At 36.1% G+C, this 18,677-nt stretch overlaps 1 protein-coding gene across 4 annotated transcripts in view; it reads left to right on the top strand.

Annotated features, from left to right (window-relative positions):
• The window catches only part of nompB (intraflagellar transport protein 88-like protein nompB), a 226,029-nt gene that overhangs the window by 189,587 nt on the left and 17,765 nt on the right, over positions 1-18,677 (top strand). For 3 of the 4 annotated variants that reach the window (XM_090383716.1, XM_090383697.1, XM_090383689.1), the window contains exons 22-24: positions 8,427-8,545; positions 8,653-8,759; positions 10,985-11,063. In XM_090383716.1, coding sequence (XP_090239842.1) covers positions 8,427-8,545; positions 8,653-8,759; positions 10,985-11,063 — 305 coding nt within the window. The remainder of the gene's footprint in view (positions 1-8,426; positions 8,546-8,652; positions 8,760-10,984; positions 11,064-18,677) is intronic. The other variant, XM_090383706.1, reaches the window with a different exon arrangement.

The raw sequence follows: 18,677 nt of genomic DNA, 5'->3' as shown, positions 1-18,677 counted from the left end.
GTAGAAAAAAAGTTAAAACACTGCTACCATCACTACATAGTTAGTAGCATGTTGAAACTCACTTTAATTTGAATGATATGAGCCATAAAAATAGCCGGAAAAAATTAGCTGCTGTTTCATCAGCTAAAATCATCTACTTGTAAATTCTCTTTGGGCATGGCAATACCTTTTCTAATGAAATGTACCATAGAAAACTATTATATGAACCACAAGTTTTCATGCATAACTTCAATAAATGTGTTGTTCATTAATTTAATCATTTAACTGAAAGCAGGAGAAAATATTTAAAATACTACTAATTATAGATGCATGTTAAGAGAAAAAACCTGATTTTTTTGTCAGAGGGATGAGAGAAGAAACTGGTGTCATCAAACCTATCTATCCATCTGAAAACAAGTCTTATGTACCCAAAGGTAGACTGTCCATGGTGATTGAATAGCACTACTGCTATAATAGATTGAGGTCCTATTAAATCCAGTAGAATGATAATTCTATATTATCTTCCTATTGCATTTCCTTTTTATCCTTGCAAGACGTATTTGCTACCTTCCAATCACCTCCATAATCTCTCCAGGGACTTAAAAATCTCTTATGAATCAGTAGACATTGTCACCTGGACTTCTTTATAGCTGCATCAATAGCATGCAGCATCATTGTCAATCCTTTATTGCAGTTGGAGGGACCATATCCCCCTTGACTAGCAGCAGACATCCATTCACATCTTCTCTCTTGAATGTCATGACACATTGTTTGAATACACATGCACATCATGACACATCCTTTTGATGCATATACACATCGCAACATATCATTTTGATGCATATACACATCAGTAGCAGCAAGTGTGTTAATTTCCTATAACAAAATTTGGGGATCCTCAGGGTTCATCTCTTGGGCTACGCTGCTTTAGAATATTTATCAGTGATATAAATATAGGCTGAACATCCGAAAAGTAACAGCCTCAGAACCTGGCAATTGCTGGTCTTTGGATTTTTCTGGTTTTTGAAATAAATCTAAACAAGTAAATTGTCAAACTAAATGTAAAAATCCATGTATGTACAGGTAAAAGGGTACCCATTAGTAGCTTGCTCAATCAGCAGCATTTGGATGTCCACTTTTTGCCAGTTTATCTACATGCTTAATTTATTATTTATTAACTTTATTAAATAGATTATTCTATTCCTCTTTATTCTTTTATCCCTTTTGGCTGTTTCTTAAAATTTTGGAATGAGAAGTCTACAGTGAAGAAACCAGGTATAATGAAACTGCCAAGCAATTACTAACAAAATCACTTTGATCTTGTTCACTTAAAAAAAGAAAAATGCTCTTGATTATAATCTATCATACAACAGCTGCATTCTTGTATTTTTACTGACAACATACTGGCAAATCCCTCTACACTGACACATTCTTCCAGTGTTGTGGCAAGGTGCTGATGCTGACAGTGTTAAAGAAGTAGGTTGACTACAAACCAGTTCAAGCCACTGCAACTTCAGTTTATCTGTTTTGAATTTTTGTCTCCCATATGTGTCTGCAGTTTTCCAAACAAATAATAATCATTGGGGACCAAATTCAAACAAAAATAAGATGGTGGCTCATAATTTGACAGTGTTGTCATTGTCAAATCATGAACAATCAAAAGAATATTGGATGATTTGAACTACAAACATTGGATAATTTAAACAGTGATATTGCAAGGTTTCCAGTGTCATTGTCAAATTCACTGTGTGTGGATTTGCATTGTCATGCAGCAGAATGATTTGCTTTGACAGTATACCAGGCCTTTTCTCCCATAATTCTGTATGCTCATCATTGAAAGGCAAGTTGTCATAATACTGAGCATTACTGTTGCACAAGGTAGCAGAAAATTAGCAATAATCAAACTTTTTGAATACCAAGACACTTGATGTGATCTTGCCAGCTGAAGGTTTTGTTTTGAATTTTTTGAGTGGTAGGGAATTCTTTGTCACACCATTCCATATTGTATCTCTCCGATTTTGGATGATGTAGTATACCCATATCTTATCACAAGTCACTGTTTGCTACAGAAATGCATTCCCCCTCCAAAATCAAATCAGTTCAGATGTTTCGAGGAAACAGCAACACATACCTTCTGGTCAGCAGCTTTGTACCCACTGTGCACATACATTCTTGAACAATTAGTGTCCATTAAAATTGCCTCTTCCAACATTTAAGCATACTTTCATTGCAGTGTCAACAAAGTAATTTGTCTTTTCCCAAAATCAGCTCCTTACCATGATGAACGTTTAGAGCCATTACAAGCTATTGACTGCATGTAACTATCCAACCAGTGGGTTCTGAACTGCTTTACAGCTTCCGAAAAACATATTGCACCAGTTATACACTCTTACACATGATAGGATCATGTACAAATTATGACAGTTATGTGTGTATGACTTTCAGAGAATTAGGAGTTATTCAGGGAGGGGAATGCCAGAGGTGAGTTAAACTCTGGCAGTGAGCTAGATGGTTTTGTAATAACTAAGAGGAAAGTGGAGGAGGAATTGCTGAAGATAAACATAAAAAAGGCACCTGGGGTGGATGGGATCTATCCAGTTATATTAAAGAAGGCAGCAAAGGAAGTAAGCAAACCCTTAGCCATAATTATGAGAGCTGATTTGGACTCAGGGGAGGTACCCATGGACTGGAGATGTGCAATCATGACGCCAATTCACAAAGGAGGATCAAAGGGCGACACAAGTAATTATAGACCTGTCAGTTTAACTTCTGTTCCAGGAAAATTAATGGAGGCACTGGTTAAAGAAGCACTACAGAATCATCTAGACAAGACTTCAGTTATAAAGGGTTTTCCAATAGTAACGCTCGATGTTTGGCAACAGCGCATGACGAAGTCGACAGTCACACTGGTGGTATCTTTGGTAGCCGTATTCAGTTAGTCTCTGCATTTTATTATGGAGCGTTACACGACTGAGCAACGAGTCGAAATTGTAAAAAATTATTATCAAAACCAATGTTCTATTCGTCAAACGTTTCGTGCACTCCGTGCAGTTTATGGTGTCAACGAACGTCCTTCAGAATCCACAATTCGCCGTTTAATAAACAAATTCGAAGCAACTGGGTCTGTGGCAAATCTGAAAGTGCCTGTACGTCAGCGAAACGCAAGATCCGTTGAAAATATTGCTGCAGTCCGGGAAAGTGTGCGTGAGAATCCGCAACAGTCCATTCCGCGTCGGGCTCAAGAACTTGGCCTGTCTTCGACGACAACTTGGCGAATCCTGCATAAGGACTTAGGGCTTCACCCTTATAAAGTGCAATTAACCCAACAACTAAAGCCCAACGATCATGCGCAGCGGCGTGCATTCGCTGATTGGGCGCTAGAGCAGTTGGAGGTCGATCCTGATTTTGGGCGAAAAATAATGTTTAGTGACGAGGCTCATTTCTGGTTAAGTGGCTTTGTTAACAAGCAAAATTGCCGAATTTGGAGCGACGAAAACCCACGGGAGATTCATGAGGTCCCACTACATTCCGAAAAAGTTACGGTATGGTGTACACTTTGGTCCGGCGGAATAATCGGTCCGTATTTTTTCGAAAACGAAGAAGAAGTGGCACTTACGGTCAACGGTGAGCGATACAGGGCTATGATAAGAGATTTTTTTTGGCCTGCAGTGGATGGAATCGATCTAACAAACATTTGGTTTCAGCAAGACGGTGCTACGTGCCATACGGCACGTGATACAGTAACACTATTGCATGAGAAATTTGAAGGTTCCGTTATATCGCGAAATGGTGACGTTAATTGGCCGCCCAGATCCTGCGACCTAACGCCACTGGATTTTTTTCTCTGGGGCTTTCTAAAATCCAAAGTCTATGCTAACAAACCACGGACGGTTGCCGCCTTAAAGGCCAACATTAGGCGCGTTATTGCTGAAATTGAGCCACTTTTATGCGATAACGTCATCACCAATTGGGTATCCAGGATTAACCAAACCAGACAAAGCCGCGGCGGACATTTATCTGATATAATTTTTAAAACATAATGTTAACACATATACTTCATAATAAAAATAAAAATAGATCACTATCACTCTCACAATTTGTTTTATTGCGTTACAAAAATCGAGCGTTACTATTGGAAAGCCCTATAGCTTGGACACAGCATGGTTTTGTTAAGGGAAGGTCTTGCTTGACCAATTTAATTGGATACTATGATGTGGTCACAAAGGAACTGGATGCAGGGAATAACTTTGATGTCATATATTTGGATCTTAGAAAAGCTTTTGATACTGTTGCACATGGAAGACTGCTGAAAAAATTGGAGGCAAATTGCTGCTATGGATAAAGGGATGGTTGAGTGGGAGAAAACAGAGTGGTAATAAATGGATACTACTCATCGTCGACTAATTTTATTAGTGGAGTCCCTCAGGGTTCAGTATTGTGTTCATTGTTGTTTTCTGTATTTATAAATAATATTGATGATGGTATATCAAGCTTAATGTCCAAGTTTGCAGATGATACAAAGGTTGGTAGGGTTGTTAAGGACGCTAATGACAGTACGCTGCTGCAACAGAATCTAGAAAAGTTGAGCAGATGGGCTGAGAGGTGGCAAATGAAGTTTAACATTGACAAATGTAAAGTATTACATATGGGAAGCAGTAACCCCAGAGTAACGTATCAACTCTGTGGCACTACAGTGACAGTGGTAGAGAACGAAAAGGACCTGGGGGAGATTGTGCAGGCAGATATGAAGTTTTCTGAGCAGTGCAGACGGTCTGCAAGAGTAGCTTATGGTGCCTTGTCAATGATATACAGGAATTTTTCTAGCAGGGATAAGGAGGTGATTATCCCCTTGTATAAGGCAATGGTCAGGGCACACCTTCAGTATTGTATAGAGGTCTGGGGGGCCTCATTTTAAGAAGGATGTAGAGCTGTTGGAATGAGTACAGAGAAGGGCAACAAGATTAGTGAATGGAACAAAGGGTTACTCTTACGAAGAAAGGCTTAAGTTTGGCAAATTACTGTGTTGGAGACTAGGCACCTGCGAGGTAATCTGATTGAGGTGTATAAAGCCTTGAATGGTTTGAGCATGCTCAGTGCTGATGGGATTCTTCCTCTTGCTCAGAATAATCACCTGAGAGGGCATAAATTCAAATTGAGGAAAGTCAGATGTAGGTAGATGTGTGGAAGTTTGCCTTTAGCCAGCGGGTAGTTGGTTGATGGAACAGACTTCCATCCTTTGTTGTGGAAGTTGATAGCCTAAATAAATTTAAGGCTGAGCTGGACAGGTATTTGGGACAAACGGAGGGGTGAAATGGGAGCGTTTTTTTTTTTTTTTTGGCTGATGCTGCATAAGCTTGCTTTCTTGCATCATATGCCTCTACTAATGCTAATTTCAGCTGGTTTCACTTTCTCTTTTAACAGAAATTTCATAACATAGTGCTGTTCTACACTTTGACAGTCTGACACCATTTTTTACTGCTTCTAATGCTTGTGTGTTTAGGTGATCAACCTTAACCACTCATCATAAAATTGTGTTAATTACTCTATCCAACATGATTTTTACCTCCAGCAAATCAATGGTTGTTTCTGATCAAGTTTTATGCATAGAATTTAAAATCAATTATAAAAATTTCCTATCACGTCTCAGTTTTAAGATATAGATAGATAACTGGATTCTGTACAAAGATATCATTCATGTTTGAAATACAATTTTTAAACTTATTAACTTTTGGTTGGTTTTGTTTATTGGGCTAAAAGTTAAACAAGTACATCATTACTGTTCTTGCAATATAATATATTTTGATTTTGATGCACTTTTCTAGACAAGTCAATATTTTTATTAATTTTATTACACCATTCAACTGTTCAATATATAGTGTATGATAAACTATGCTACAAGAATTCACCTTCTTTTCAAATTTACCAATTGCTTTTACTGTGTTTAGGTTAATGCATTGTTAAAATGGAGAAGACAAAGCACAGAACTTACATCAATCACCCAGACAACTTCTGCTATGTTTGTGGACACTTAACCCCAAAAACTCAGAGGAAGAAAATATACAATGTGGCAAAAGTTGCATATTCATTGTACTTCGGCTGCAAGATCAGTGACCAAGAAAAAAATTGGGCTCCACATATCTGTTGTATTACTTGTACAGCTAACTTAAGGCTGTTGTTATATGGCAAGCTTAGAGCATTAACTTTTGCCATCCCTATGGTGTGGCACAAGCACAAGAATCATTTCGATGACTGCTATTTCTGCATGACAAAAATAAAAGGTATTTCCAAAAAGGGCAAGCACCGCATCAAATATCCCATCAGCAATTAGGCCAGTGCCACACAGTAAAGAACTGCCAGTACCTGTGCCACCAAAATCTTGGGGTATTGGAAGTAGTGATGAAGGTACAGAAGAAATCATTTTACCAGATATTGCGGAACCATGTACTTCACATGATTTGGACTAAGAGCCAGAAAAAGAAAAGGCCTCACACTACATTTAACAAGAAGAATTAAGCGATTTGATCAGAGACTTGGGCTTACCCAAAGAGAAGGCTGAATTACTCGGATCCAGATTACAACAGTGGAACTTACTCGCCAAAGGTACAAACATTACAATATACCATAAGCGAAATGAAGAGTTTTCAAGATATTTTGCAATGGAAAACGTGTGTCTGCAAAGATGTCGTTGGTCTTATGCACGAACTGATCACAATACCTCAGAATGGCATTTGTTCATTGATGTGTCAAAGCTAAGTTTGAAAGCAGTATTGCTTCGTAATAGAAATACTTTTCCATCAATTCCTCTTGTTCATGCTGTTGGCCTGAAAGAAACCTATGACAGTATGTCCCAGATTCTTGCTGCTATATGTTACAATGACTATGGTTGGAATATTTGTGGTGATCTCAAAGTGATTGAACTGCTTGTTTGGTTGCAAGGTGGTTTCACTAAATACTGTTGTTTCCTGTGTTTGTGGGATAGTCATGCAACAGCAAAACACTGTGTCGTACAACACTGGGACAAAAGAGATGAATGTATTCCCAGCAAAAGAAATGTAAAGTATGTTCCATTGGTTGATCCACAAAAGGTTTTTTCTTCCCCCTTTATTATTATTATTATCCTTATGCCATATGGTGCAAGGAAGCCTGGGGCTTTTGCTGCACCAGGCTTCAAAAAAAAAATTTCTGAGTTACCCTGAGAGAGAGAGAGAGAGAGAGAGAGAGACAGACAGACAGAGAGAGAGATGCAGAAGGGAATCACCAAGGAAGAAAAAAATGATGATATCCAGCTCAGTACCCTGGGTGTGCCAAGCCCATACTCACCAGATGTGAGCCCCTGCTTGGACTGATTAAGAATTTCACTAAGGCACTGGATAAAGAAAGCAGAGGATTTGCATATTTGCTGAAAATGTTTCCAAAATTATCTCATGCAAAGCTGAAGGAAGGAATTTTCATAGGTCCTCAAATAAGAAAGCTCCTAAAAGATGAATTTCAAAGAAACCTGAATGATGTTGAACTGGCTGCATGGAGATCTTTCAAGGATGTGGTACATGGATTCCTCAGAAAGAAAAAAGAAGAGAACTATGAGCAACTGATGACAAACTTGCTGAAATATTACAAGAACATGGGGTGCCGAATGTCATTGAAAATGCATTTCCTTCATTCTCATCTGGATTTCTTTTGAAAACTTAGCAGATGTCAGTGATGAACAAGGAGAGCGCTTCCACCAGGACTTATCTGCAATGGAAAAACAATAGCAAGGTCGCTGGGACTCTGCCATGGTGGAAGATTACTGTTGGTTCCTTAAACGGGAAAGAAATCTGGAGTATAAAAGGAAATTATTGAGTGGGGAAACATGTCTAAGTAACATATATTGTGTGTAATAATTACAACCATGTATGCTGATATTGTATAAAAACAAGGAATTTAAAAAATTTATATATCTTTTGATGTAGACGTGACAGAAGTAAAAGATTGATATTTTCATAATCAGGACGTTAATTTTGTTCAGAATAACCAACTTTCGTTCCAGAGGTATGAAGAAAAAAAAATTTTGTCGGGTAGTGTTATCTTTAAATGTTTTAATAAATTGTTTATAATTTTAATATCTAAAAGTTTTCAGTTTTAAAATTCTCATTGTTTCACAGTTTTCTGAAGTATAATGCAGTAAAACAAAAAGCTTACTGCACTTTGTTTTGATTGATGAATTGCTTTTTATAAAATACAAATAGACATAACATTATGTTTATTTCATTTTATTATGCTGCTATATTTCAGAATTTTCTCCTTCCCCTAATAAAAAATAGTATTTTTGTTTTGTTTGCTTACTGTTTCCCTATTTGCTGTTAACCACTTTAAAAGTTCTTCATATGCTTAAAGAAATTGTATATTTTTATTTATTATTCATTAGCACTCTCACTAATTATTGTATTTGTTTTTTCCCCCATAAGACCAAATCAAGTGAAGTGGCAGTTGATGGTAGCAACTTGTCATCGCCGCAGTGGTAACTATCAGCAAGCTCTGCAAACTTATAAATCTATTCATCGTAAATTCCCAGAAAATATCGAATGTAAGTTTTATAGAGAAATTTTATATTGGTTTATTTTAAATTTTTAAAATGTATAATGGTTTACTTCTACTTGGTGTTAATACATTATATCATATCTTATTTTTAAGGTTTGAAGTTTTTGGTACGATTGTGTACAGATCTTGGACTGCAAGAAGCAGCTGACTATGCCATAAAATTAAAAAAAGCAGAAAAAGCCAAAGAAATTAAAGACCAGGCAAGTCTGTTTGTGTCTTTCTTATACACACACATCCCTACCTCCAATTTGAAAAAAGTCAAGTCTCAAATTATTATTATTTGTTTAGGAATAAAATGCTGTGTTCTCCATATTACCCAAACCTCTTCTCCTTTATGTAAATTGTAGTTTTCCAACAAATGTGCTAAGGCTGCTCAGGTTAAGAATTAAGCATATGGCATCCAAATCTCTATGATTTTCTGCCCACACCAAAGTTTACAACAGTTTAAATAAGTTATTAGTGGAGTGCCCCTTCCCTGGGTTTATTGTTTACTAATTTATATTTATACTAATATATATATTAGTATACTATTATAATATATTAGTATACTATTATAGTATATTAGTAAATATATATACTAATTTATATTTATTAATGATAATATTGATGAATGCATATCAGGTGAATGTTAAAGTTTGCAAATGATACAAAGGTTGGCAGGGTGATTAATGACAATAACCAAGGTATACCACTGCAACAAGGTCTAGAAAAGTTAGGCAGATAGGCTAAGAGGGCATTTGAAGTTTAACATTGACAAATTCAAGTTACTGATATGGATAGCACTGATTGATTTGGTAGTTGTTGGCGCATCGGCTTCTGTGGCCATATTGCACCTCCCAAGGTTTTTGCAGTACTTTGATCCAAGCCCGAGGCGGGAATCGAACCCGCGACCTTTGGGTTGCCGGGCAGGTACTTTACCCACTCGGCTAGCCCGGTCGGCCATAGCACTGATACCCAAACAGCATACCAACTGTATTTTGCCACAATGAAGATAGTAGAGAATGTAAAAGACCTTGGGGTAATGCAGTCAGACTATTATAAAGTTCTCTGAGCAGTGCAGATAGATTGCCAAGACAGCTCATGTGATTTTGTCAATGATATACAAGAATTTTGTCAGAAGGGATAAGGAGACAGTAATCCCATTGTATAAGATTTAGGCCACATATTGAGTACTGCATACAGGTCTGGAAACCTCATTTCAGGATGTGAATCTTGAAATAAGTGCAGAGAACAACAGTGAGATTAGTCAGGGGTGAGGGTGAAATTGTACTCTTACCAAGAAAGACTTCAGTTCTGGAAACTGACACCTGTAAGAGAATATGATTGAGGTGAGGCTTTGAATAGATTGAGTAAACTAAATGTTAATGCCATCCTTATCCTTGCTCAGACAACACACATTAAGGGGGGGAGGTATAAATTTAAATTGAGGAAGGAGGTTGTGGGATAGATGAGCAGAAATTTGCATTCAGCCAGAGGGTGATTGATTTTTGGAGCAAAATTCTGACTGGTATTGTAGAAGTGGATATTTTGAATAAATTTAAGGAAGAATTAGAAAATTATGAGAGGGGATGGGGATGTGGGGGGGCTGATGCTGTATAAGCATCAGCTCACACATTGTGTAAATGATAATATTGAGCCTTCTATCTATCCATATAAATAATTAGCATAAGCAAGCTCTACAAACTTATAAATCTGTTCGTTATATATTTCCTGAAAATATTGAGTGTTAAGTTTTCTAGAGAAATGACCTTTCCCTTGAAAATTTAATAATGTTTTATTTTAAATTTCAAAAATATACAGATACAGTAGTTTTTCTACCTGCTGTTAATACAGTATAATATCACATATTATTTGTTGGTAAGTCAGTTTTATCTAAAGATAAAAGTTGACTTATTGACATCTTACTTTTCCTTTGGCTCTTGCATTGGCAATCTTGATTAATCTTCAGTCATACTGAACATATCCTCTTCTGTGCTTCTGTTGATTTTCTAATAGAATTAGATTAGGGTCTGTACAATCTCTTGTATGGTACTGAGGTGGAATAATATACTATAATAGTATACCCTGCACAACCAACTCTAACACATTGCTTTGATGAATGGCCAACCCAGAAACCATGTTTACTGTTTCTAAAATGGTTTGTCAGATTTCCCCATTTCTTTAAAAGAAAAGTGCCAGAAAGTGGATTGCTGAATCTGTGAGGCTCAACTGTACATAATTTTTAACATGAAATGGGAGAATTTTTTTATTATATTAAAAGGGACAGCCTGTATTTTTCTCAAACATTCACATTGTTTGACTTTTTTTAAAACATTGTGTTAATATAGTATATTGCTGTATGTTAAATTTAAAAAATAAGTTCCAGGAAAATGTGATGTGAGCATATATTTTTATTATTATTTATTATTTTTTTTTTTTTTAACAGAGAGCAGCCAGTAGTGGTAGTCGTCCTGGCAGTAGAAGAAGCAGCAGCAGAACATCTCGAGAAGGTTCAGCCAGCAGTTGTAAGCATGTATGCATGAATGTACAGGAACTCGCACACTTCTCTCTCTCTCTCTCTCTCTCTCTCTCTCTCTCTCTCTCTCTCTCTCTCTCTCTCTCTCTCTCTCTCTCTCTGTGTGTGTGTGTAAAACCTCATTAACTGAAAATTCATAGCAATTTTCCTCTAAAAAAATACACACTGCCACAGAATTTTTCTTTATTATGTAATTTGCTGTTTTAAAGTTTTTTTTTTCCTTACCCAAACATGGAACTTATAGTACCATGTGCTGGTTGAGAAGATGGAAAATACCTCTTAACATTGATGTGAATATTTGTGCATTGTTTATTTTCAGGAAATACAAAGGCAGATTGTTCCAAAAAATAGATGTAGGAAGGATTAGCATCCACAAACTCTCAGCAGTCTTTTCCAGAAAAAGTTAGTTTTGTGAGTTTGTAGTTGAATTGTGAATGGATATTGACTAGTTAATGTACATTTTCAGAATGGTTTGAAATTAGAATACCAGATACCAATTCCAAAGAACACTGCCAAAATATCTTCAGGAATGGCACACTGGAGAAATCGAACACCTATGTGGTAGGGTGTGGAGTGAGTCTGTAAGTAAGGATCAATAATTAATCTGACTGCCCTCTTTTGATAGAATCTAGGAGATTAAGAGAAGGTTTGGGGCAACACCCCAGCCAGATGTGGGAACAGTTTACAATTGTAGAGAGTCATAGTTTGTTTAATAGAAAACTAACATTAAGAATGAAAATGAAAACCTGTTGTTTCTTTGCATATGAAGCAATATATGTGACATGCTTATGCCATGAAACGTTAGAAGTCAGGGTTATCTCTATTAAAAATATGTGATCGTGTTAGGAAATCTGAGTATTGACAAAGTTGAATATGAGAACAGCAGACTCTTTTTTGAAAGAAATAAGACAGGACCGATACTAATATTTTTTTCCACACAAGAAAATTACTTGGGCATCAGCATTTAAAGAACTGGTGGTGGATGCTTGAAAAGTTGTAACTATTTGAGCAGTGCAAGTTTGTCAAACTCAAAACCAAAGGGTAGCGTACAATCATTTGCAGAACTATGGATATGAATTACTGTCAGTGGAAGAAGGTGATTCATGAGAAAACCGAACCTTGGGAAACTGCAGTATTGTGTAGAAGTCAGAAGACAGAAAGCCACCTACCATCACACATATTAAGTAATTAGAAGTAACTGATTACCCAATTACACAAATTAAAAAAGAGACATAAGATGGAAGCTTATTTAGAAGACCTTTATGCCATACATGATCAAAAACCTTAGAAATATTTTTTCTAAAAATTTTTTTTTTCTTGAGTTTTTCAAAACTTTCCATTAAATTTGTTCAACGATGAGTAATGTAAGCCAAGATATTGCAAGAGACTTTTTTTGGCTGATGCTGTTATAAGCTTGCTTTCTTGCATCATATGCCTTTACTAATGTTAATGCTAATAATCATTAATGAGATGGAAAGTTTCAAAATAGCACAAGAGTTTGTGGGTGATGGATTTTGCTGTTACTTTAGGTAAGTGCAGTGGGAAGAAGGGAGGGGATTTGTCACCTCTTTTAAGAATTTACTGGATATGAGCAAATTTACATGTAGAAGGAAAATCACCAGTGGAATAATAAGTGTCCGAAAATATGATACAAAACAGGAGTTAACTCTACACACAGGTTTTAAGAAGAATGGAGAAATGTTCTCAGCTCCTAGAGACTTCTTGGCATCAGTATTGTTCAGGATTGTTTTTAATGTCTTTTTGTGAGAGTACCAAGGAAAGCATCGAATAGAATGTATTCAGTATGCTAGAAATGGATTTACGAAGATTACAAATGCAAGAGTAAGTGTGGTTGAAACAGAGATTGAAGCATTGATGGACAGAAATTGTAGCCAAAAGCTTTTTTTTTTGCCAAGGGACTAAGAAGCTCAACTATCATTTTGAGAAGAAGCAAGTTTCTTACTCTTAATCTTTTAAAACTCAATTTTGAATTTATTAATAACTTTTTTTTTTAAACTGTTGTGAGCATTGGTGTAGGCAGAAAATGAAGCTGAAGATTTGGATTTGAGCCAATTTACATGCCATATTTTTTTCTGAACAGCATTAGCATTTAGCTGGTGGTACACATACCCTCAGGGCTATGCAATGTCCTTTTGTGCATCCCCGAGGCATGAAACAGTTGAAATATTATCTATAAATTTTTTATATCTATATGGAAAATTTATATGCATTAATTACGTATCAGATTAATTCACTCTTGAGTTTAGTCTAGTCTAGTTCACTCTAGTCCTCATTATGTATTTAGGGGACACAAATTTCATAGTGAAGAATATAATGGGTAAAATATTCTTCAAGAAAATTGTAACGATTATATCAGCAAAAAAAGTTGAATACCACTGGTTTAGATAAAGGACAAGAACAGAGGGCATAATGAGGAATAAAGAATTTCATTCCTACAAATATTTGCTACAATAAGAGCAAATATTGGGATCACAAGATTTAAATAGTTGTACAACCAAGTAAAAGAGTAATAGGAATCGCAGTGCTTATCACATTTTGAATCCTTGTAAGTGCTAAGTGGTACAAGGCTGAGAGTAGCCAGTGGACATAGGCTCTGTTGGAGAAGAGACATCACTAAGTTGTGATCCAAGATACCTACACAACAACTTAATGTGTACTTTGAAGGGTCGTGGATGAGAAAAAAATCAAGAGTATTAGGCATGCGGTTAGTAATAGCAAAAGATTCAGCATCGCTATTGGCAAAGATCTGTGGATAATTGTGCAGGAAGGAATGGAAGATTTATAAAATGATTATAAATGAGGTTTGAGGATGTGATTAATGGTGATGTAGGAAGTGTGTGTTATTTTATTTATTTTTTTCTTTGTGTGTCAGCCAAAAAAAAAAAAAAAACACTACCCACATCACTTGTCACCCTTCTGCATACACCTATCCCCAATCCAGATTAAAAAGTCTTTGTCAAGGAATATCAAGCAAAGATAAGTAGAACACCTTTAAAGCAGAAAGAATCATAGAACAAATAATTTGAACAAATGAGTGAGTGGTTGGTGAGGTAATTGATAATTGAGATTATGTTAGAAAAAGGAAGTGGTATTTAGCAGATTGGTGAAGGAAATGGACACCTTTGAAATTATAACTTAGACAACATAAATTTCTGAAATGAATTAGAAAGTTTTTGGGAGGTATATTTCTTTGAACAGATAAGTTTGTTCAGTTAGTTTGTCTATTCTTAATGCATCAATGTAGCTGAAGTAAGAGTTAAGGAGTGATACCAGTGAAATGTTTAGATATACCTAGCTCTTTAATATAACTTGGTCTTGGCAATGCCCCACACATATACACTAGTTGGGCTCCTTCCTGTCATGGTTGGCAACAGATACACTCTAGAATGTTGCCATGAGGTTTGGTCAGGAAAACTATCTAGCTGTTGGGTTGCAAAAACTGTTTTGAAGCTGTTACCTCAGTATAAGGAATGTTTATCTTGTTGTGATGCCCTGTATACCTCAGAACATGACTCATAGACATAATAGACTAATAGAGAGGTGGCAACCTTAAAAACTAAATCAAGCATGAAATTAATGAGATTTGTGATATTGATGTTCTACAGAAAATTTGATTTTTTATTTCTATGCACCATGATCAAACAAAATGTTTTTTGTGATTGACCATTTGCAGCCCCTGCCCTAGATTTTCTCTGGAGACGGAACATGCATAAGTTTTTTGCCACTTTAGGCATTAAGCAGCGTGGTAGTATTATATCAGGTGATGAATAAGCTACCACTTAGTATTTCTGTGTTACAAAGGGTTTGCCATTCCTGAGAATGGTTTGGATGCTATACCCTGATCCCTGCTTATGTTGGTTCTCATGTGGGTGGCCATTTCAGACATATTTTCAGACCTTGCCTACTAGCATGTGTGCAAGCAGAGAATTAAGTTGTTGCAGAGCATAAAATTTTTCTCTCTAAATAACCAATCTTATACGACATGGATTTTTTTTTAAAGTTAGTTTATTTAACCTTATTGATTAAATGTGCAATTAGGTAATGTTTATTAGGTAATGTTTCAGGAATGTTGCCAGAACCCATCATCAGACCATACTTGGCTGTACTGTTAACAGCCTGTTTTGCCTCCTTGGACCTTTATAAACCACGTTTCCCAACCAGATAAATCATTAGTGGTAGACTTAATCCTGGACAAAAAATTTCTAAATGGCTTTTTCAGCTCCTCTTCCAAGTAATTCCTAGTAGCCAGCACACTTTGAAGAACAGTCAATATTTAATCTCCAGACTAAAAAATATGCAAATTAATACAAATGACATCCTAGTGTCTTTCAATGTTGATTCTATGTTCACCACAGTACCTTTGAATAAAGCAAAAACATGTCTCCTGGAAGTCCTAGACAGCCACATCTGTCTTGATGACCCAAGGCTGTTACCAGTCTCGGAGGTATTAGAGCTCATTGTTCTGTGGTGGGGGAAGACTGTTTTCTCCTTCAGCTAGTCCTTCTACTCCCAAACCTCAGGCCTGAGCATGGGCAATGCCCTTTCCCCACTCATGGTGGAAATATTCATGGCCCATTTAGAAAATGAATTGCTAGAAAAACAGCCTCTCAAACCTAAATATTGAAATCATTTATTTTAGGAGCCCACTGAATTTGCAAAGGGAGAAACCTCTAACAAGAATTAGAAGCAATCACCAAACTTACCTTAAATAACAAATTTGCTCTCCATATCTTAAAGAAAACAATAGAGAATAGCAACAAGGCCTTCAACCAACCAGAACCAAAACCTACAAAAAGACCATCTATCTGCTTACCATGCATACCTAACATCAATAAAAAAAATAGCTAGAGAAGCAAGGAAATACGAAGTCACTGCATTTTTCAAAGGATCATCTTCCATGAAACAGATAGAAAAACGTCCGATCAACAACCCTAACAATTCTAGAGGATTGATTTATAAAATATATTGTAACTGTGAAGTTACCTAAATAGGGGAATGTTATAGACGACTCAGTTCTGGACTAAAAGAACATAAAAAGACATCCAACACGGGAGAATAAGCAAGTCCAACACTGCCCTCCATTCATTCCAGTGTGGAGATATATGGCAATTTAGCAACCCTACAGTCCTTTCAACCAACCAACAGTTCAATAGAAGAAAATTTAAAGAATCAGTTTTTATAAAAATGTTCAGGCCAATTCTATAAACAGAAAACAAGGTAGAATTTGATCAACAATATTTCAACATCCTTAAAGGGCCAGTCAAAGAAGACCTCAAAAAACAAAAAAGAAAGCTCCAGACATGAAAGACATCCAAAATGATGTGTTTGAAGAAGACTTCTGTTCTTCCAAATAGTGATCTTGAAATATGAAAGTTGAACATGAGGTTTGAAGAATGTGGAATTCTATAGTTGCTGCCATGGGAGTTCTGAACACAGTTAATTGTGAAGATTACATAGAAGCAGATGACAATTTATTGACTACAAGTGAGTTGATGGACCAGAAAATTATTGAAAATATACAGGCATTTTTGTGTAATGCCTACATGAGGAGGCGCCTCCGTAGAGGTGGGCAGGAGCGGCAGTGCGTAGCACACACTTTTTGATTAGACCGGGGTTCGAGCCCATGCCCACCAAATACAGAGGATGCGGAAAGGTCAGGGAATGACCACCGCACATCTCCAGAGCAATATGGCCTTAGTTGCTAATGCTCCTAAAAACCAAATAACAAACAAACAATAACCTACATGAGGTTTGAGAGCGAAGATGACAATGAAAATGTTGTTGAGGCACCTAATGAAGAAATTTCACAATCATATGTCTTAAATGGCCTGAAAAAAGTTCATGCATGTTTGTTCTCTACTACTGATGTCCCATAAAATATTTTACATCAGTTAAGTGGTATTGAAATTTTCATTTTTTATACTGGTACTACTAAAAATATGAGACAATCGAAAATAACTGACTTCTTGATAAAAAATAAAATGAATTTATAATTTGTTTTCTTTTCTTCATCAAGTATAACAAAGTAATTTGAATAGTCCCAAGAGTTTTGTTATAATGAAATTTAACCTGTATTTCTAGCCTTTTGCTTGAACACTTAGCTCACAACATCCTCATAAACTTTGTGATGTTGTTGTGTTTAGTTTCCATTAATGTGACTGGCCAAACTTTAAATTATTCTTTTTGATTGTTTATTCAATTAAACCATGTAATATCTGAAATAAAGGAACTGAGTTTTCAGTACTTATTATTTATCACTTGTTTCTAGTTTTTCGCTTGTACTCAAAGTAGCTCATTGAAGGATTTTTTTCATGCCTACTGGAAGCATGATTTAGTCAAACTTTAACTGTTCTTTTGGTTAACTATTCACTTAAATCTCTCCTAACTCTACAGATCTCTGAAAACATTCTCCCCCCCCCAGCTTAACTTTCGTCTGATTTATAAGAAATGTTCTTTGGTGAATTTAATGCTCATAATTCCAGCTGGTTTCCATTTTCCAGTTGTCAAATCAAACATAACAGAAAAATGTCCATGTGTCAAATTGCATTGGAGCTCTAACGGTAACTGTATTAATGTATATGTGTCTCTGACACATATTAAACCTAGACACAGCTACTCTCAAAGTACTCTCCTTGAATAGTAATGCTCTTTCTGCCATACAGTTACTGGATGCTCTCTATGCTATTTAGCCAGAAAGACGCATAGAGAGCATCTTTACTTGTAACAATAACTTCTTTGCTGTGTAAGCAACTGCCTTATTAGACATTGTTTCATTTTCAGAAGAAAAAAAATAATAATCACGTGACTAGGTGTCAGGCTAGTAAGAGTATGTGGTAAGGCAACAGTATTGTATTGTATTTAGCAAGCCCTTGTTGCATTCAAAATAAGTCGTTTATGTATGCATTGTTATGCAAAAACTTTGCCTTTCTCTGCCCAGTGTTGTGGATGCTTTTTGCCAAATTATTCTTACAACTAGTGCAACATCTGTATATATCATTATTCAGTTACCCCTTGAGGAATGAATTTGCATTGTACAATGCTGCAATGGTAAAAAAAATCTAACGTTACTTTCCCCTTTCAGTCTGTCTTACTGAAATTTTTTGATTGTGCAAATGAAAAAAATATCACACTTAATTTGTGGGTCATAGAGAAAACAGCAAGTCTTGTCCTTGGCAATGATGGACTCTAAGAACAATGTACATTATCAGATGCCATTTTCAGATTGCTTAAAATGATCATCCACTCATTGTGTTGATCATCTGTAAGCATTTAGAGCACCACATGCTGAGAAACCTGATATGTAATCACATCACTTTAAATTCCATAGTAAGTTTCTGCAGGTTTACCAACAGCCACATTGCATTTCTGATGCATGTTCTGTTTCGGTTTCAATTTTTTTCAGGTATAAATCAGTTAAAGGTTTTCCAGTATGATCTTTGTCTGCTGAACTTTTCTCTTTCTTCTTTGAATCCACATTGCCATTCAAACACAGTATGATAACATACATTCTCTCTGTAAACCTAATGCATAATTTCCAGTGTTTCAGAAGCAGATTTTCCAAAAAAATTTCATTTTTACACAA

Source organism: Mastigoproctus giganteus, chromosome 1 (genome assembly GCF_048544385.1).
Source record: "Mastigoproctus giganteus isolate SK-2022 chromosome 1, ASM4854438v1, whole genome shotgun sequence".
Classification (NCBI taxonomy): domain Eukaryota; kingdom Metazoa; phylum Arthropoda; class Arachnida; order Uropygi; family Thelyphonidae; genus Mastigoproctus; species Mastigoproctus giganteus.
Note: the sequence above shows the minus strand (reverse complement) of the source record. Positions and strands in the feature narration are given on the sequence as shown.